Source organism: Aquarana catesbeiana, linkage group LG11 (assembly GCF_042186555.1).
Source record: "Aquarana catesbeiana isolate 2022-GZ linkage group LG11, ASM4218655v1, whole genome shotgun sequence".
In the NCBI taxonomy this organism is placed as follows: Eukaryota; Metazoa; Chordata; class Amphibia; order Anura; family Ranidae; genus Aquarana; species Aquarana catesbeiana.
The window spans coordinates 212,887,688-212,909,245 of record NC_133334.1 but is presented as its reverse complement, the minus strand read 5'-3'; the positions used below and the strand labels follow the sequence as shown (position 1 = coordinate 212,909,245).

Here is a 21,558-nt window from a genome sequence, read left to right as displayed (position 1 = left end):
CCAGTGGATGCGTTGTTGGAAAACTCTCCAAGTCTGCTCTTGCCCATAGATATTCCTGCACCATATAATGCAGACACTGGCAATGGTTGCTTGAGCCTATCAGACCTTGGCGCTGAGGACTGAAAAATTGCTTAAAGGTATTGGTCAGCCGGCCACCTCATCCACCGCTCTTCCTCTGACCGAATGAGGCCACGGAAACACATTGTCCAGCACCAGGAAATGGTAACCTCCCAGGGTCTGGAAAGGCATTAAACAATTTTTTCTTCAAGGCCTCCTGAAGATGTTTCATCCTCTGCTCCCTCTGCAAAGGCAGGATGAGTTTTGCAACTTTACCGTTGTAACGTGGATCATGAAGGGTTGGCAGCCAGTAATGATCCCTCTCCTTGATACCACTAATCCTAGGAACCTTTTGCAGGCTTTGCAGAATCAGGGAGGCTATGCAGTGTAAGTTTGCAGAGGCATTCGATTCTGAGTCCTCTGGGTCACTAAGGATCACATTATCCGTAACTACATCCTCCCAGCCAAGTACAACTCCTTGGGTTTCTGGGGACTGAAAACCATCCCTTGAAGACTACTGTGTGTTATCCTCTACATCCATGCTGACACAATCCTCCTCCTCCTCTTCTTCCTGTGTGTTTGGCGGCCCTGCAGGAATGCTATCTGGATAAGCGGGCCTTGAGAAAGGGGAGTCCTCTTCCTCCCGCTGTTCTGCCCCAATTGCCCTGTCAATGATTCCACGAAGCGTGTGCTCCAGCAGGAAGACTAGATGGACAGTGTCAGTGATGCATGCATTGTCGTTGCTCACCATCCTTGTGGCCTCCTCAAATGGTGACAGGACAGTGCATGCATCCTTGATCAGTAGCCACCGGCGTGGCGAAAAGAAGCCAAGCTCCCCTGACTCGGTCCTGGTGCCATACTCGCACAGGTACTCATTGATGGCCCTCTGCTGTGTGTGCAGCTGCTGCAGCATTGCCAATATTGAGTTCCACCTGTCACAAATGAGGCGGTTGGTGGGCAGGTTGCATCCCCTTCAAATGACAGCCAGCCGAGCACCGACCAGGGAAATTACCAGAGACTTTTCTGGCCTGCCTCAGGAGCCTGGAGCCTCTTGTAAGCCTGGGTACCTGGTCAAGAAATGCTGAACCACCAAATTCAGGACTTGTGCCGAACATGGGTCAAGTGTCCCTGTCGGAGGGTGAAGAGAAAGTTGGTGCCATTGTCGCATACAACTATTCCTGGCTCAAGCTGTAATAGCGTCAACCACCCCTGAGCCTGCCCCTGCAGAGCTGACAGAATCGCTACCCCTGTGTGGCTCCTGCCCCCTAGCCAGACCAACTCAAGCACCGCATGGCATATTTTAGCCTGACTGCTTGCATAGCCCCTTGAACGCTTACGGAGCACTGCTGGTTCAGAGGGCAATTCTGCAGAAGAGGCCATAGAGGAAGAAGAAGAGGAGGGGTGGAGTAAAGAGCTGTGGCAGAATCACCACTAGTTTTTTTGAATTGTGGTGGCGGAACAAGCTCCAACAACACTTAACCCTGTCCTGCATCCTTCCCAGCTGCCAGCACAGTTACCCAGTGCGCCATGAAGGAAAGGTAACATCTCTGCCCGTGTCTGTTGGACCATGAGTCAGCAGTAATAACCTTACTGCTGACCGCCCTGTCCAACGAGGCCAAAACATTACCTTCCACATGAAGATAGAGAGCTGGAATGGCCTTACGTGAAAAGAGATGTCATTTTGGAACCTGCCACTGTGGTACAGCACATTCCACAAATTCACAAAAGGGGGCAGAGTCTACCAGCTGAAAAGGCAGCAGTTGCAGTGCTAGCAATTTGGCCAAGCTAGCATTTAGGCACTGAGCATGTGGATGGCTGGGACCGAATTTCTTTTTACGGTTCAGCAATTGGGGTAGGTAAATTAGCCTGCTGAAATCAACTGGTGGTGTACTGCTAGCAGATTGGCTGCAAGTACTTGTGACACCTATTGCTATACCTTCATTCCTCTCAGTGCAGGTTTTTGAGAGGACTGGAAGTATAGTAGGGTTTGAGATCCCAGATAAGGAGCAAGGAGAAGTCCGCATTTTTCTATGATGTGGGTCTTGCAAGTGCTGTTGCCAATGGACTGCATGGCAGGTCATCATATGTCTGGTCAAACATGTGCTGCCCAATCGGCTGCTGTTCTGGCCACGCTTGATCTGCTTCAGACATATTGAAAAAAATTTCCAAATGAGTGTGTACTCACAGGGTGACACTGTGGGTACACAGGTAGCAGTGTGCTAACGTCCTAAAAGGGCATGTATATACTAGGAGGACTATGGAATGGACTTTATAGGCACTCAGGTAAATTTTCTAAAAATAGTAGAATTGATTTTTTAAATACATAATTCGTATAATACAAACAAAACATATACAGTTAAGTACATATACAATTCAGTAGGATTAATATGATATATCCCGCACACAAACTTCTCCCCACTTCATACAATACGTAGAACTGGTAATGTGACCAGCAGTATGGAAATTAAGATTCCCGTAGTGGTGATTCTGTTGGAGGTGTAAGCGAGCAGACTTTTGGGTCAGGTTGTGAGTCCGGGTATACATGAACTTCTAATTTCTCAACATGTTGCGCGTGGGAGCATGCTTCCTCAGGAGCACAAAAGATTCATGCATAAAACAGACACGAGATAGAAGGTATCAGAAAAAGCTAACAAGCACAGTTTGCTGGGTCTCATCCAGAGGCCACAGAATATATAGCAATGCGGTACTGGCAGGTAGAGGATACTAGTCGGTAGCCTAGAGTAGGTGCAGTTTGGTAGTCTGCTTATACAGCATGAGGGTAGAAACGAAACCAGTACCAAGGAGAGGTAATCCCACAACAGGGCCAGACCGTGGGCGCCACGTATTCGGCCTGATAGCTTATTCGCGAACTCACGGACTCACAACCTGACCCAAAAGTCTGCTCGCTTACACCTCCAACAGAATCACCACTACGGGAATCTCAATTTCCATACTGCTGGTCACATTACCAGGTCTACGTATTGTATGAAGTGGAGTGAAGGTTGTGTGCGGGATATATAATATTAATCCTACTGAATTTTATATGTACTTGCCTGTATATGTTTTGTTTGTATTATACGAATTATGTATTTAATAAATCAATTCTACTATTTTTAGAAAATTTACCTGTGTGCCTATAAAGTCCATTCCATAGTCCTCCTAGTATATACACACTGCTTCAGACATAGGTTGCAAACAGCAACGGTGTGATCTGCTGCCTACGTGTCAAAAAAGGCCCACACCAAGGAAATTTTAAAAGTTAGCGGGGAGTCAGCAGTGTCCTGCACCTGCGGAACTCTGTGGTGTGATGCAATAGGGTGGCTGCCCTTAAGCTGCCCCCTGGAGGACATCCTGCCTCGTTGGAGTTGTGCCTACTCCTCCTCCTCTCTTTTCTCAGGCACCCAAGTACAATCAGTGACCTCATCATCCTCTCCCTCCTCGTCACTGAAGCAAACTTGGCAGTATGCTGCAGCTGGGGGAACATGACTGCCAGTTTGCTGTCCTTCTTTGGCACCCCCTCTCTCTAGGCTTACATTACTCCCTTCCTCAACCTGGGAACCAACATCGGCGCCTTCAAATCGCTGCTTATCCTCCAGCAGCATGTAACCGACACTGTGGTTGAATAATTCTGGGGATGATGGTGGGGCTACCGAAGGAGTAACTGGACAAGGAGCCAGTGGAATAGGTCACTTTGGCAGCTGCGTTGGAAGGCAAACTACTTTGAGCCTGAGTGACAGAGGATGAGGAGGATGAAGATGGCTTAATTATCCACTCCACCAACTCTTCTGCATGTTGTGGCTCAATAACACGGCCAGCATCAAAAAAAAAAAAAAGGACAAGCGTGCCCCACGGCCACCTGCAGAGGATGCACCATGTCCACGACCAGCACTGTTGACTTTAGAGAAAATTTATGGGTAAATCCACGCACCGGATTCAAGTACAAGATAAATTAAAAGAAAAAAGATTAGAAAAATAAACTGCTGCCTCTACAGATACACTATCACTTAAGTGAAGTACCATATATACTCGAGTATAAGCCGAGATTTTCAGCCCTTTTTTTAGGCTGAAAGTGCCCCCCTCAGCTTATACTCGAGTCATCGCCGTCTGCCCACATGATCAGCGTGTCATGCAGACAGATGGCGGCCATTCCACTGTTCAAAAGCCGCGCCTCCTCGTCGTCGTCTGTGATAGGCAGAACACTCAACTTCCCAGCAGTCAGTGTTCAGTCTATCACGAACATCCTCTCATCCTCGTCCGTGGTATGAGGATGAGCGGATGTCCGTGATAGGCTGAACACTGACTGCTGGGAAATTGAGTTTTCTGCCTATCACAGACGAGGAGGAGGCGGCTTTTGGACACTGGAATGGCCGCCGAATGTTATTTTTACACGCTGATCGGTGGATGCAGATCACCACACGGAGGCTGCAGATCGCCACACGGAGGCATGCACAGGTAACAGGTACACATGCACAGGACACAGGGAGGCTGCACAGGACACAGGGAGGCTGCACAGGACACAGGGAGGCTGCACAGGACACAGGGAGACTGCACAGGACACAGGGAGACTGCACAGGTAGGCTGCACAGGACACAGGTAGGCTGCACAGCACACAGGGAGGCTGCACAGGTAGGCTGCACAGGACACAGGGACACATGCACAGGACACAGGTAGGCTGCACAGGACACAGGGAGGCTGCACAGGACACAGATAGGCTGCACAGGACACAGATAGGCTGCACAGGACACAGATAGGCTGCACAGGACACAGATAGGCTGCACAGGGAGGCATGCAGCTGCAGATGGGCATTGTTGACCCTCTTTTTCCACTTACAGTAGCTGCTACATTTCTCACCCTCGGCTTATACTCGGGTCAATACGTTTTCCCATTTTTTTGTGGTAAATTAGGGGCCTCAGCTTATATTCTGATCGACCTATACTCGAGTATATACGGTATACTAGAGTTAGTTAAGAGAGAATGTAGGTGTGGCGCTGTTCTAATTGGAAAGTATTTAATTTTCACCTGCTGTGTTACACCCTCTGCAATATGCAGAACATACATAAAGTATGTGAAACCAACTAAGAAAAGCAAAAAACGAAAAAAGATATGCCAAAGGGATATACAGAAGGATATTTCTGGCAGTATATACCACTTTCAGTATGTCATCGTACAACCAGGTATATGCCTGCTTTTGTATGCCACCCCCTGCATTGGCAAATGCAAAAATGGGCACCAAATCTTCTGTTAAATAAGTCCAGTCGGAAAGGAATGTACGGTAAAATAACTGGTAGATCAGAGTGGTGAGAATCAACAGATAGGTGATATGAAACCACAATTTTTTAATTAGTGTGCTATTGTGCTACACCCTCTGCATAAAATTGGTGTTTATCTTTTACAACCCTATGTGCTTCTATAACCCTTTTGGGTGAGAAAATGTAGTTATAAATTAAAGTGAAAAATTAATAAAATGCGATAGATTCAAGTGGTCAAATAAACATGTGTTGCACCCTCTGGCAGGTGTTGTACAAAAAATGAAAAAATATTAGTGGCAATGAATAAAAACCAATAACCTGAATGAATCAGACCCAGTGGTATAGATGTGGGATGTGTTATACCCCCTGGAAGGTGCTAAACAAAGTTAATTTGTTTCCCTAAAAGAATTATTTTCACCAATAAATGCATTCAATGAGTTCAACCCAACAGGTTCAAACCTAATAATATAGTGATGATCATAGGACATTAAGGTTAGATGCAAATTTCATGTGACAATAACTCTATAAAAGCGATGTGACACAAATAAAGTGACTTGTGCTAAAAAAAAAAAAGTGTCCAGTGCTTGTTGTTGAATAATATCTTAAAACCTTCTTATTTGGGTGACAGCCGGTGTTAGTGATCCTTATCCGTGCTCCTAATGTGAATGCACTCACCGGATAGCCTCACCCCCCCAGGGGTACTGTGCGTTCACAGTATCTGCCACTGTGTAGCAATTCCTGGGACCCCTGGTCCATGTTTTTAATAATTGTCAATGTTTTTATTCGTTCCCCATATGTAGAAGAGAAGGGATGCCCATAGTGTGAATCCGTATTTTAAAAAAGGTATTATTTATTTAAAATAAGAGATATACTCACATTTGGTACATATGTAAAAAGCATGTCAGAATCCTATTCTCGTCTGACAGGAAGAGATGCAAAGACGTTCGTAACCCCCCTACACGTTTTGTCATACAGACGTCAACTCAAAGGCTGCTTGTCCCCTTTTAGTGGCCTGTGAGCGTCTACCTCTCCTTGGTGGCCTTCGGGACATGATCTTTTTTGTAACACCGCACTACACTGTATTATATACTGTGTACACCGCCTGAAGTGTATTAGAAACTGTACACACTGTATTATTTAATGTCTACACTGCCTGCACTGTATTAGAAACTGTACACCGGCTGCACTGTATTATATACTGTGTACACCACCAGAAGTGTATTAGAAACTGTACACCCCACCCATAAAGCTACGACTAGAGGTATTTTGATTCAGATGGCTCCCAGGCACAGGAAACACTACAGTGCCCTGTTGAAACAAAAAGAGAAACTTTCTGGCCTGATAGTTAACCATGACAAATCGGAGGCACTAAACGTCAATCTAACTACTTCAACGCTCCAAAGCATTCAGTCCCAATATCCTTTTCATTGGCAATCGATGTCCCTTTCTTATTTGGGAATCCGACTGACACCCAATATAGCCTCACTATACAAAGCCAACTATCCAACAATGTTTGCTAAATTGCTAGAGGACGTGAAGACATGGTCTGATATCAATTTATCTTGGATGGGCAGAATTGCATCTGTAAAGATGACAGTCCTACCTAGATTGTTGTACTGCCTTCGAACACTACCCATTCAAGTTCCTGCTGACGTTATTCGACATTTTCAATTTCAAATTGTCTATTTCATTTGGGGCACCAAAGGACCTAGGATCGCTAGGGCTATGATGTACGTTCCTAAGAATCTGGGTGGTCTGGGGGTGCCCGAATTCCAGAAATACTACATAGCTGCACAGCTAGCCCAATTATGCCAACTTCACAGTCGACGCTATCGCCCTGACTGGGTACCACTGGAGGCACAGGCTTGCTCTCCACTGGCAATGGAACTTATCCTATGGACCCCCCAAAACATTGCAGGGCAAATGGCATGTCATTTTTTTTGATGGGGGGGCTGGGTACCTGGTTTGGAGTGGGACTTCTGGTTTGGAGTGGGGTGGCCGCATCCCTGGACCGTGGGACAGGTGAGTGTGTCTGTTTAGTAAAAGTCAGCAGCTATACTTTTTGTAGCTGCTGACTTTTAATAAACTCAAACTCAAAAACCAGTGGAACTCTGCTTTAACTGTGGATATAGGATTGAGTATATGGAGATTTTCTATTAGTTTATTTTTTTTCTATTGGGTGAACTAGATGGAGTGTTGTCTTTTTTCAATCGAACAATGTAACTAAGTAACTATGTAACTATGAACAATTATATACTGTAGATAAGGAGATATACCTTAATTTGGCTCAACTTGCCACATGTTTAGTTAGAATTATATCACACATTTACAGGGGCTCTGAATGAGCAATTAAAATGTGTGCAATATTATTAAAGCAAATGCAAAATCAGATGATCAGGCAGATGTTATATTGAAAAGTAGAAGATGACCTTTCAATACATTTTTTTTTTCCAAATAAATGACAATATACAAATTAAGAAAAAAGCAGGGCATTTTTTAAGGTTTAACTGTACCTTTGGTATAGCCAACTAGTAAAACCATGTGGTTAATTCTTGGGCTACAGTTTTCACGTTTTGGATAAAGTACTCCATTTTGGTAATGCTATAAAGACCCAGAAAAGATTTAGTTAGATACAATATCTGCATAAATACTTTTTAGAAACATATACAGTATTTTTTTAACCCCTTCACACCGACGTAACACAAATATGCGACCTCTGATATCAAGGTGATGCCTCCAGCTGCACGCATCTCCCCAGTACTGTTTTTTTAGAGCCGACGTTTGGCTTTCTTGTAACAACCGATGTGGCTAAGCAGCTACCTTGCGCTACCTTCCGTGGCTCGCTGGGTTCTCCCATCCCACTGGTGCCAGATTTAAAAAAATTACAGCTTTCAAAACAGCCAAACTTTGCGTTTTGAATGCTGTTAACTGCAAAGGAGAGATTTTGGGGATCTCTCCATAAAGAGTACCTGTCACTGCCTATTACTGTCACAAGGGATATTTACATTCTTGTGACAGCAATAAAAGTGATCAAAAATAAAAAAATTTAAAGGGACAGCGTAAAAGAAAATTAAAAAAATAAGGGGAAAAAAATCCTTTCATGCTCACTCGCAGAAGTGAACACATACGTAAGTCGCGCCCGCTAATGTAAACATTGTTCAAACCACACAGGTGAGGTATCGCTGCGATCATTAGAGCGAGAGCAATAATTCTAGCACTAGACCTCTTCTGTAACTCTAAACAGGTAACCTGTAGAAATATTTAAAACGTCCCTTATAGAGATTTTTAAGTACCATAGTTTGTCGCCATATAAAAGCAGGACAGGTTGGGTATCCATTTACTCGGTGTAACATCATCTTTCACATTATTAAAAAATTGGGCTAACGTTACTGTTTTTTTTTTTTAATTCATGATAGTGCATTTCTTCCAAAAAAGTGCATTTGAAAGACCACTGCACAAATACAGTGTAACATAAAATATTTGCAATAATCACCATTTTATTCTCTAGGGTCTCTGCTAAAAAAATGTATATAATGTTTAAGGGTTCTAAGTAATTTTCTAGCAAAAAATACTAATTTAACTTGTAAGCAACAAGCGTCAGAAAATGGCTTAGGCATGAAGGGGTTAAATTCTTCCTTTAAAATTTCACAAGTATATAACACAGAAAAAAGACAGGATGACAGTTACATGGAGAAAAAAAATACATGGAACCAGATTATAGAACAAAGTGCAAATTTCCAGAAGGCAGACATCACACTGTTCAATGGGAGAAAATCGTCCTGTGAAAACTGGCTCTACCTCATCCCTCGCTAAAATCATGCTGCTCTCAGCAAATACTTGAAAAAAAGGGGATATCCAGTGGGTAGGAAATGCAAGTTCTCAGGGAGCATTATTGTGCAACCGGACATAGAAAAGGATCCGTAGGAAGCTCAACGGATCAGTAAAGAAAGAAGAAAGTACAGAAGAGTATAGGGGGAGGAGTAGAAAAAAATGGTCAGACAGTGTTAAGGAGAGCCCCAGAGCATGCCCTCACATCACACTCATCTCTACACTGTGCTCAAGAGGGTGTTACTTGTACTGTGATGTGATTTAAAAAACTGACCAATAAATATATATTATATATAATATTTTGGAACCACTCCTCCAGTATGGTTAGTGTCCACCAGCAGGATTTCCATAGTTCTAAATTCATTGACTTTACTGATCCAGAAGCTGAGCTGGGGGACAGAGGTCTGTTTCCAGTAAAGTGGAATACAGGCTTTTGCCGCACTGAGGGGGTAAGGGTCACTCCACAGTCGGACATCTGTCAGTTAGAAAATGATATCTTGAATTTTGTCCCTGAAAATTCCTATGGTGGGACAGTCCCAGAAAACTTGTGATAGTGTCCCTTTAGGACACTGGCATATCTAGCCAAGGCTTAAGCACTGCGGAAAGAGTTTGTGCAAAGTATGCAGAACCCTGTACCATCCGCCAGCAGCTTATTGCCTGACTCTTGTATTTTTCTGTAGATAGACAAATTATGGGTGAGCTGTAGAATCCTCTGCCATTGTTGGTATGAGAAAGTCACGTTCAAGTCTTGTTCCCAACATGTTAGGACAGAGGGACATGTTGATCAGGTGGTAGCGATAGGAGCTTATGTGATATGGATAAGTCATGATGCATTGGAGAAGGATCATGGCATTGTTCCTTGAAAGTGGTCGGCTTAGATGGAGGGATGGGGTCCTTAAATATTTAAAGGAGAATATGTCTCGGTGCCATGGCTTCCACAGCAGTAAAGGGGTGTCAGACATATGTTGGATGTCGAGTATGAACTTAAAGTCAGTGGGCGACCTGCAGCCAGAATCCCTTAGGTGAAGGAGTAAATTTAGGGTGGCCAATAGTTGAAGTCAAGCCTGAGGGGTCTGAATCCTCGAGAATGTGTCTCCAATTGTGAGCGAGCACATCTAGTGTGACCTCAGTCAGAGGATAAGGTCTGACCTGGGAGGACAAGTCCTCTAGAAGCCAAAGAGAGCAATTAAGGGGAATAGGGAGAAGGAGTCACAGCTTGATCATATGAACTGCTTTATGATATTTGAAGGGGTCTGGTAGTCCAATACCGCCTTGTATTTTAGACTGTTACAGGAGAGAATAGCTCAGGTGATGACCTTTGTGAGAGCATAAGAATTGGCTGAATTCAGTACGTACTTGCTTGAGAAAGTGTAATGGAATAGGAAGAGCTTGTCTTAGTAGGACAATCAGTTTGTGAATCCTGTTTCTCCCAAACCAAGAGAAGGATTCTTTGTTCCATTTGTGGAAATCCTGTCTGATTTTGGTAAGAAATGGTGGAAAAATTGCTTTAAATATAGAATCAACAGTTGGGTTAAGGTTCATCCCCAAAAATTTCATATGGTTAGGGGCCCATCTGAAAGAGCACATGTTGTAATTTTAAATACTAAAAATATAGCTAACATTGTCCAATTTCAGGTGTACCCAAGCAGAGCTGCTGTTAAAAATCTTGGGGCTCCGTACAGAGAAATAGGTTGAGGACACAGATTCATCAATCCTTTCTCTGCAACCTCAACTGCAGAGTGAATGAATAGGAAGGGCTCTGTACTCTTATGAGGCATGGGCCCAATACAGGAGGGCAGGTACTACCCCTTATCAGGAGCCTGGTACTCCAGCATGCTTATTATTCCTCTTTCAAAACTCTGGTCAGTCTTTCTTCAAAGCTGAGACACTCCCTTTCAAATCCTTAGTTAGTTTTCCCTGAAATCTAGATCCCTCCTGCTCTAGACATCAGCCATTAGTTCTTCCTATTCCTTCTGCAGCTTTAAATCACTCCTCAAAAACCTCTGTCACTTTTCATTTATTTTTCTCACTTGGCCCTTCCTTCAAACATCATTCTTTTAGCAGTTTTCCACCTCAGTTGTCCTATAATCTGTGATCACTTGTTAGATGACCTCTAAATTATGGTCATTCTCACACATTCTCCTCAGCTGTTCCATTCTTTTTTCCTCAATGACCCCCCTCAATCATAATTTTGAGTCATCAGTTTGTTATGAGTCTCAGTTGTCATCTTCAGTTGTCAGTTTAATGACATTCAGTTGTTATAACTTGCACTTATCTTCACTATCAGCTTTGTCCTTATCAGTCATCTGCTTTCCATGTCATTTTCAGTTGTTAGACTTAAACCCTGTACACATGGGCTGAATATTGGGCGGTATCGGCAGGTTCAATAGAAACCGGCTGACATTCGGCCCATGTATATGGCAGGCAGTCCAACAGAAGCCGACCAAATGTTCGGTGTCTGTTAAAGGGGCACGACCGAAAAAGGTCTGCCGATCAGCATTCAATCAGCGTTCTCAACCAATGGCCGGTGTGTTATGGCAGGGGGACCGTCCCTTGTCAGAACACAAAAGCTCAGCGGGAGATTGCTGTACTAAAATTGCATGGTTAATGCAGAGACTTGCTTGCAAGCTGCTCATTTTTTTTTCAAGCCAGCTGGGTACCAGGCTTTAGAGTATAAAGTATTGGCTTACTTTCACAATACCTATGCTTTTTGGAGGGACCCACCCAAGAAGCACAGAAAATTAATCAGTTTAGCTCCCACTCTTGTAATTGGTGCTCAGTTTTATTGTGTTACTTGAATAATAGCTTGTGTTTTGAAAGTATAAAAAAGAACGTATATTCAACTTAAAAACTGTTGCAGTGTACACTATGAAATAGTAACATTTGTGTGCTTGACAAGGATAAGGGAGTGCCATATATAAGAATAACAAAAAAAGAATGGTTAAAAGTGTAGCCAAGTGATTAGTGCTCTTCCTTTACTCTATGGCTATGCTTTTTGAAGTTTAAATACCACAATGAGTTAAAGTAACTCAGATGACTGAAACTAGCAAATGAGGCAGATTCTCACAGTTCTGGCCAAAGTTTCCTTACCAGTAAGTTATTCTGGCACTCTGTACCTCTTTCTCGTCAACTGTTTATATGTATCTAGATCTAGTCTGTGTCTTCACTCCCTTCTCGTCTGTCTGTTCTGCTTTGTACTTGAGGTTACTTAGGAACTCTGCCCTCATCAGTCTGTACTAATTTGTCTTCTGAGCTTAGTGTGACATATTATAAACATGTGCATAACGGAAAAATACATTTTGTTTTGTTTTGGATAGATTCGATATGTCACTAATTTAATTTCTTTGATTAGATTTGGAATTCATTTGGTTTAGTTTAATTTAGTTTTGTTTTATTAATTTTCTAACGAATCCCAAATTTTCGGAACAATTCAAATTCGGATTGGTCGAAAAATAATTGACCGATTCAAATTTTGTGTGAAGAATAGTGGTTTGTTAAGGAGCAGGACAGCCGGTCGCTGCGCTAATCTTATCCCCATCAGTGCATTGCACAGATGTGCAAATGAACAAAAAAATTTTTTTTAGTGCTGTATTTACCTTAGTATCGGTGTTTATTGTGGCACTTCCTGTCTTTCACTCCCGCGGGAGTGCAGGGGCACCGCACTGTCTCTTGGGAGCTAAGTCTCAGGCTTCCCAGGAGTCAGTGCGGAACACCGCCACAAAATCTCTTTGTTTGGTTGCTCCACGCCGTAAACACTGAGCATGCGTGAGAGGGAGCGGTGAATGCTGGGAGCTCAGCATTCACCACATCCTGGAAATCAATGCTTGTGGGCTTCACATGCCCATAAGCAAGATGGAACCGGCCATCATAAGATTTATAAGTTAATTTTCTAATCGAAAACGGACACGGGGGGAATACACCAAACAAGTGAGTGTTATATAGTGTTTAGCAAAGTGTCAGAATGGCTGAAAAAAAAAAGAAAAAGAATGGTTGGCGGACCTCCGCTTTAACAATCAATGACTCATCAGCTGTCATCAGGCTTCCCTACTGAGAGCTGAATGGTAAATGAAAGAATGCTGGCAATAGAAAATTCAGGAAAAAAACATTGTGGGGTCCCGCGAATCTATACCAGGCCCTTCAGATCTGCTATGGATTTTAAGGGGAACCCCATGCCAAAATAAAATAAAATGGCATGGGGTCCCCCCCAAAATTCATACCAGATCCTTATCTGAGCATGCAGCCTGGCAGGTCAGGAAAGGGGAGGACGAGCAAGTGCCCCCCCTCCTGAACCATACCAGGCTACATGCCTACAACATGGGGGGTGCTTTGGGGCGAGGGGCTCTGCCCCTCACAGCAAAGCACCTTGTCCCCCTGGGCTGTAGTTGTGGGGGTCTGTGGGCGGGGGGCTGATCCTGGCTCCCCCTATGTGAATGAGCATGGTACCCAGTTACCAAAAAGAAAGTGTAAAAAGTGAATAAAGACACTACACACGTTTTTGCTTAGCTCCTGTATCCCCAATATCTTTTTCTGCCCCTTAGTGGGATTTTAAAGGCAGCAACACCACTAACATAGAATAAAAGATGTTTATTAATTATATATAATTAGATTATTTTGCACATGAGATGATCAGTTAAAAAGCATAACAAAACATGCTTTTTAACTGATCATCTCAGTTGCGAAATGATCTAATTTTATATTATTAATAAACATCTTTTATTCTATGTTAGTGGTGTTGCTGCCTTCAAAATCCCACTAAGGGGGGTCTTTCCTTTTTTCCTATGCAACAGGGATGTGGCAGCAATCCACCATTTTCTGACACAGTGAAAACATATCTATGGATATCCACTATGTTCTGTTCAGTTGGTTACTGTTTTCCAGAAACCGCTGATAACTCCAAACACAACCAGTGATCCTCTACTGCTCATGACACAGATGATTGACTGCCAGTTGAAAACTAAAACTTAAAAAGACAAATAAAAAGGATGTTAGAAGGATTTTAGAAGGATAACTGAGGAGGATGGAGACCAACTTTTAGAAGACTATTGAGTAAGGTGACTAAATAAACTACTTACATTTGGAGTAGGAATGAAGGAGACATGTTAGAAAGGTGACTAGCAACTGATCAAAGCTTGGAGCAAGAATAACTGAAGTTGTGAGGCCCTAGAAAGACAACTGATGACATTTTGGAGAAAGACCGATTGAGTTTTGGAAGAGGCAGAACAAAATATGCAGAACTGTACCTGCTGAGAAGCATTTAATGTAAAAAAAAAAACCAAAAAACTACTGTTACTTTATAATATACAGTATACTATATATTAAAGTGGAACCCTGCTATCATTTAGAAATAAAATGTCTATATTTTGTTAAAAAAAGCAAGTTTCCCAATTAAAAAATGTCATTGCACCATCATTTACCCCACTGCTGCTTAATTAATATTATTTTGCAAACCTTGGATCAACACTGACTCACCTTGAGCACAGTAGCATTAAGGCAGGCAGTGAGGGTTCCTTCCTTGCCAACAAAAGAAGCCATTGCTGTCAAATAAATTGACAAATTGACAAAGAAAAGTCACTTTCAAACTCCAAGTAAATCCTTCATTATCTTTTAGTTGTAAAATCAGCCATGCAAATGTGTATATTTAGCCTGTCTGCTTTTGCTTTTTGACACTGCAGTGAGGTTTACAAATATTCAAAGGTTAAAACTAGTGTAAAAAAATTCTACAAGTGGCTCCCTCGAATTGCATGCTTATATTTTTGGAGACCTAATACATTTCCTCATAGGCTGGATTCACACCTATGCATTTTTAGTGCTTTTTGCATTTTGCAGATTTGCACTACAGAATGTGTTCCATAGGAAACCATGTAAAATGGACTGTAGTGCAAATCTGCAAAATGCAAAAAGCACTAAAAATGCATAGGTGTGAATCCAGCCTCAGTGTTTAGGGTGCCAGATGTTAAAGATTTTCTCTTTTTTTTTGGTAAACCCAGTAAGGCTCGATTCACACCTATGCATGTTGCTTTTGAGCGTTTTTGGAGGTTTTTTTTTCATGCTTGCCACGTTTTTGAGCAGCGTTTTTGCGGCGTTTTTGCCGCGATTTGCGTTTTGCGTTTTTTTTTTTTTTTTTTTTTTTTTTACAGTTTTTTTTAGTCTTAAAAAAAATTAAAAAAAAAAAATTAAAAAAAAAAACAACGGCAAAAACGCATCAAAAACGCAGCAAAAACGCTGCAAAAACGGTGCAAAAACGGTGCACTTGCGTTTTTGATGCTTGTCCATTGAAATCCATTACATGCAAAACGCTGCTTTTTGCATGAAAAAAAGTCCCCGACCCTTTCCAAAAATGCAGAGAAACAAAAAGTATTGATGTGAACATGTTCCATAGGAACCCATGTTAAAAAATTCCCATGCATTTCTGCAAAATGCAAAATGCATCAAAAAACGCGCTAGTGTGAATGGAGCCTAAGGCTGGATTCACACCTATGCAGTTTTAGTGCTTTTTGCATTTTGCAGATTTGCACTACAGTCCGTTTAACATTGTTTTCTATGGAACACGTTCTGTAGTGCAAATCTGCAAAATGCAAAAAGCACCAAAAATGCATAGGTGTGAATCCAGCCTAAGGCCCCATTCACACTAGCGCGTTTTTTGATGCATTTTGCATTTTGCAGAAATGCACGGGAATTTTTTAACATGGGTTCCTATGGAACATGTTCACATCAATGCTTTTTTGTTTCTCTGCATTTTTGGAAAGGGTCAGGGACTTTTTTTCATGCAAAATGCAGCGTTTTGCATGTAATAGAATTCAATGGACAAGCATCAAAAACGCAAGTGCACCGTTTTTGCAGCGTTTTTGCAGCGTTTTTGATGCGTTTTTGATGCGTTTTTGCCGTTTTTTTTTTTTTTTATTTTTTTTAAATTTTTTTTTTAGACTGTAAAAAAAAACTGTAAAAAAAAAAAAAAAAAACGCAAAACGCAAATCGCGGCAAAATCGCGGCAAAATCGCGGCAAAAACGCTGCTCAAAAACGTGGCAAGCATGAAAAAAAAACCTCCAAAAATGCCCAAAAGCAACATGCATAGGTGTGAATCGAGCCTAATGCTGGCCATACACTATACAGAAAATCGGCCGAACCCATTTTCGAAAAAAGAACGCCGTGACCGCAAACGATCGTGCCATCACATAATGACCGATAAATTGTTCAGTGGACATGAATAAATAATTTTTTGTTCGTTTTTTTACATATACCTAGTGCAGACAGTTCGGACGGGAAACACATTAACCTTGCAATTTATCGTACGTTCGGCAGAAATTTTCCAAACTTCCCGTTCGTTTTTTCCCCACAAAAACGTCACAAACGATTATCGATCTGTGCCCATTAACTTGCCAAAAAACGAACAAAGTGTCTATACGAACGATTTTTCGGCCGATTTTTCGTATAGTGTATGGCCAGCATTAGGCTCGATTCACACCTATGCATGTTGCTTTTGAGCGTTTTTGGAGGTTTTTTTTTCATGCTTGCCACGTTTTTGAGCAGCGTTTTTGCGACGTTTTTGCCGCGTTTTTGCCGCGATTTGCGTTTTGCGTTTTTTTTTTTTACAGTTTTTTTTTACAGTCTAAAAAAAAAAATAAAAAAAAAAAAAAACGTCAAAAACGCATCAAAAACGCATCAAAAGCGCTGCAAAAACGCTGCAAAAACTTGCGTTTTTGATGCTTGTCCATTGAATTCTATTACATGCAAAACGCTGCATTTTGCATGAAAAAAAGTCCCTGACCCTTTCCAAAAATGCAGAGAAACAAAAAGGCATTGATGTGAACATGTTCCATAGGAACCCATGTTAAAAAATTCCCGTGCATTTCTGCAAAATGCAAAATGCATCAAAAAACGCGCTAGTGTGAATGGAGCCTTAGGCTCCACTAGCGCGTTTTTTGATGCATTTTGTGTTCGTTAGCGTTTTTTTTAAAACTGTATACAGTCTAAAAAAACTGTAAAAAACAAAAACAAAAAAAAAAACGCAAAACGCGGCAAAAACGCTGTAAAAACGCTACAAAAACGCTGCTCAAAAACGTGGCAAGCATCACAAAAAAAACTCCAAAAATGCTCAAAAGCAACATGCATAGATGTGAATCGAGCCTTACACACTATTAGATTTTCTGCAGATTTTTGTTTTCAGATTTACCAAAACCACATAGTGCAAGGGCCTGCCTGATTGCATACAAACTGAAACTCTTAGGTTGCTTTCACACTGGGGCGGTGGGGGCGTCGGCGGTAAAACAGCGCTATTTTTAGTGCTGCTTTACCATCGTTTTTTGCGGCGGTATTCGGTCACTAGCGGTGCAGTTTTAACCCCCGCTGGCGGCCGAAAAAGGGTTAAAACCGCTCGCAAAGTGCGGCTATAGCCGCGGTATTGCCGCGGTATAGCCGCGCTGCCCCATTAATTTCAATGGGCAGGAGCGGTTTAGGAGCGGTGAATACACCGCTCCTTCACCGCTCCAAAGATGCAGCTTGCAGGAGTTTTTTTCTTCTCCTGCCAGCGCACCGCTTCAGTGTGAAAGCCCTCGGGCTTTCACACTGAACAAACAGTAGCGGCTGTTTTGGGTCGGTTTGCAGTGCGGTATTTTTAGCGCAATAACGCCTGCAAACCGCCCCAGTGTGAAAGGGCTCTTAAGGTTTGACCTCATATTATATGGTTTTGGTAAATCTGAAGAAAAAAATCTGCAGGAAATCTAATAGTGTGTATGGGGCTTAAGGCTCTATTCACACTAATGCGTTTTTTGATGCATTTTGCAGAAATGCATGGGAATTTTTTAACATGGGTTCCTATGGAACATGTTCACATCAATGCATTTTTGTGTCTCTGTTTTTGGAAAGGGTCAGGGACTTTTTTTCATGCAAAATTCAGCGTTTTGCATGTAATAGAATTCAATGGACCCCGCATCCAAAAACGCAAGTACTGCGTTTTTACCGCGTTTTTACAGCGTTGACGTGTTTTTGATGCGGTTTGCGGTTTTCTCTTTTTTTTCTCTTTTTTTTTTAACACTGTATACAGTATAAAAAAAACACTGTAAAAAAAACGCAAAAACGTGGCAAAAACGCATGTTCAAAAACGCGGCAAGCACCGCACTGCAGAAACACTCAAAAGCAACATGCATAGATGTGAATCGAGCCTAATGCTGGCCATACACTATACAGAAAATCGGCCAAACCCATTTTCGAAAAACGAACGTTCGACCGTGACCGCAAACGATCGTGCCATCATATAATGTCCGATAATCTGTTCAGTGGACATGAATAAATAATTTTGTGTTCGTTTTTTTACATATACCTAGTGCAGGCAGTTCGGACGGGAAACACATTAACCTTGCAATTTATCGTACGTTCGGCAGAAATTTTCCAAACATGCCGTTCGTTTTTTTTTCCACAAAAACGTCATAAACGATTATCGATTTGTACCCACTAACTTGCCGAAAAACGAACGAAGTGTCCATACGAACGATTTTTCGGCCGATTTTTCGTATAGTGTATGGCCAGCATAAGGCTCGATTCACACCTATGCATGTTGCTTTTGAGCGTTTTTGGAGGTTTTTTTTTCATGCTTGGCACGTTTTTGGGCAGCGTTTTTGTAGCGTTTTTGCGGCGTTTTTGCGGCGTTTTTGCCGCGATTTGCGTTTTGCGTTTTTTTTTTGTTTTTTTGTTTTTTTTTTTCATTTTTTTTACAGTCTTAAAAAAAAAATTACAAAAAAAAAAAAAAAAACGGCAAAAACGCACCAAAAACGCACCAAAAACGCTGCAAAAACGCTGCAAAAACAGTGCACTTGCGTTTTTGATGCTTGTCCATTGAAATCCATTACATGCAAAACGCTGCTTTTTGAATGAAAAAAAGTCCCCGGCCTCCATTCACACTAGCGCGTTTTTTGATGCATTTTGCATTTTGCAGAAATGCACGGGAATTTTTTAACATGGGTTCCTATGGAACATGTTCACATCAATGCCTTTTTGTTTCTCTGCATTTTTGGAAAGGGTCGGGGACTTTTTTTCATGCAAAAAGCAGCGTTTTGCATGTAATGGATTTCAATGGACAAGCATCAAAAACGCAAGTGCACCGTTTTTGCAGCGTTTTTGATGCGTTTTAGGTGCGTTTTTGATGCGTTTTTGCCGTTTTTTTTTTTTTTTTTAATTTTTTTTAAGACTGTAAAAAAAACTGTAAAAAGAAAAAAAAAAAAACGCAAAACGCAAATCGCGGCAAAATCGCGGCAAAATCGCGGCAAAAACGCTGCTCAAAAACGTGGCAAGCATGAAAAAAAAACCTCCAAAAACGCCCAAAAGCAACATGCATAGGTGTGAATCGAGCCTAATGCTGGCCATACACTATACGAAAAATCGGCCGAAAAATCGTTCGTATAGACACTTCATTCGTTTTTCGGCAAGTTAATGGGCACAAATCGATAATCGTTTGTGACGTTTTTGTGGGGAAAAAACGAACGGGAAGTTTGGAAAATTTCTGCCGAACGTACGATAAATTGCAAGGTTAATGTGTTTCCCGTCCGAACTGTCTGCACTAGGTATATGTAAAAAAACGAACAAAAAATTATTTATTCATGTCCACTGAACAATTTATCGGTCATTATATGATGGCACGATCGTTTGCGGTCACGGTCAAACGTTCTTTTTTCGAAAATGGGTTCTGCCGATTTTCGGTATAGTGTATGGCCAGCATTAGGCTCGATTCACACCTATGCATGTTGCTTTTGAGCGTTTTTGGAGGTTTTTTTTTCATGCTTGCCGCGTTTTTGAGCCGCGTTTTTGCCGCGTTTTTGCGGCGTTTTTGCGGCGTTTTTGCCGCGATTTGCGTTTTGCGTTTTTTTTTTTTTTTTTTTTTTTTTTCATTTTTTTTACAGTCTTACAAAAAAATTACAAAAAAAAAAAAAAAAATGGCAAAAACGCACCAAAAACGCATCAAAAACGCATCAAAAACGCTGCAAAAACGCAGCACTTGCGTTTTTGATGCTTGTCCATTGAAAACCATTACATGCAAAACGCTGCTTTTTGCATGAAAAAAAGTCCCCGACCCTTTCCAAAAACGCTGAGATACAAAAAAGCATTGATGTGAACATGTTCCATAGGAACCCATGTTAAAAAATTCCCGTGCATTTCTGCAAAATGCAAAATGCATCAAAAAACGCGCTAGTGTGAATGGGGCCTAAGGCCTGGTTCACACCTATGCATTTTTAGTGCATTTTCAGTTTTGCAGAAACACGCTACATTCCATTTAACATGGTTTCCTATGGATGTAGTTCACATCTGTGCATTTTGTGGAAAGGGTCAGGGACTTTTTTCTGGTTTTTGGTTCCATAGACTTCAACGGATAAAAAACGTGTATTGAAAAACACAAAATGCACCTGCAATATGCAAACTGCAATCTGCATAGGTGTGAATCAGGCTTGAGGCTCGATTCACACCTATGCATGTTGCTTTTGAGCGTTTTTGGAGGTTTTTTTTTCATGCTTGCCACGTTTTTGAGCCGCGTTTTTGCGGCGTTTTTGCGGCGTTTTTGCCGCGTTTTTGCCGTGATTTGCGTTTTGCTTTTTTTTTTTTTTTTCATTTTTTTTTACAGTCTTAAAAAAAATTACAAAAAAAAAAAAAAACGGCAAAAACGCACCAAAAACGCACCAAAAACGCATCAAAAACGCTGCAAAAACGGTGCACTTGCGTTTTTGATGCTTGTCCATTGAAAACCATTACATGCAAAACGCTGCTTTTTGCATGCAAAAAAGTCCCCGACCCTTTCCAAAAACGCTGAGATACAAAAAAGCATTGATGTGAACATGTTCCATAGGAACCCATGTTAAAAAATTCCAGTGCATTTCTGCAAAATGCAAAATGCATCAAAAAACGCGCTAGTGTGAATGGGGCCTAAGGCCTGGTTCACACCTATGCGTTTTTAGTGCATTTTCAGTTTTGCAGAAACACGCTACATTCCATTTAACATGGTTTCCTATGGATGTAGTTCACATCTGTGCATTTTGTGGAAAGGGTCAGGGACTTTTTTCTGGTTTTTGGTTCCATAGACTTCAACGGATAAAAAACGTGTATTGAAAAACACAAAATGCACCTGCAATATGCAAACTGCAATCTGCATAGGTGTGAATCAGGCTTTACTGTGTCTAATTACTGTCTCTGCAGGTCCAGCTACTCCCAACCTCTCTACATAAACTTTTTTGTAGCTGTTGGGGGAGGAGTAAAGTAGAATACAATAAAGTGTCACTTGAATGACAGCTGGGGCTGCTGACGTCACACACAAAAGGAATGTTTTTTATAGTAAATAACATGCCTAAAAAGCACATATGATCTTATAGGAAGCTTGTTGTTAACAGTGATTGCTCTGGCAACAGGGTCTTTAAATATAAATTTAAAATTCAAATTTAAATTGCA

The 21,558-nt window shown here is 41.6% G+C and overlaps 1 protein-coding gene across 1 annotated transcript in view; it reads right to left on the bottom strand.

Annotated features, from left to right (window-relative positions):
• Window positions 1-21,558, bottom strand: part of LOC141112428 (cathepsin W-like) — a 69,654-nt gene that overhangs the window by 10,541 nt on the left and 37,555 nt on the right. The window contains exons 8-9 of the mRNA XM_073605272.1: window positions 14,604-14,668; window positions 7,820-7,907 (exon numbers count right to left, since the gene is read on the bottom strand). Of these exons, the coding sequence (XP_073461373.1) occupies window positions 7,820-7,907; window positions 14,604-14,668 (153 nt within the window). The remainder of the gene's footprint in view (window positions 1-7,819; window positions 7,908-14,603; window positions 14,669-21,558) is intronic.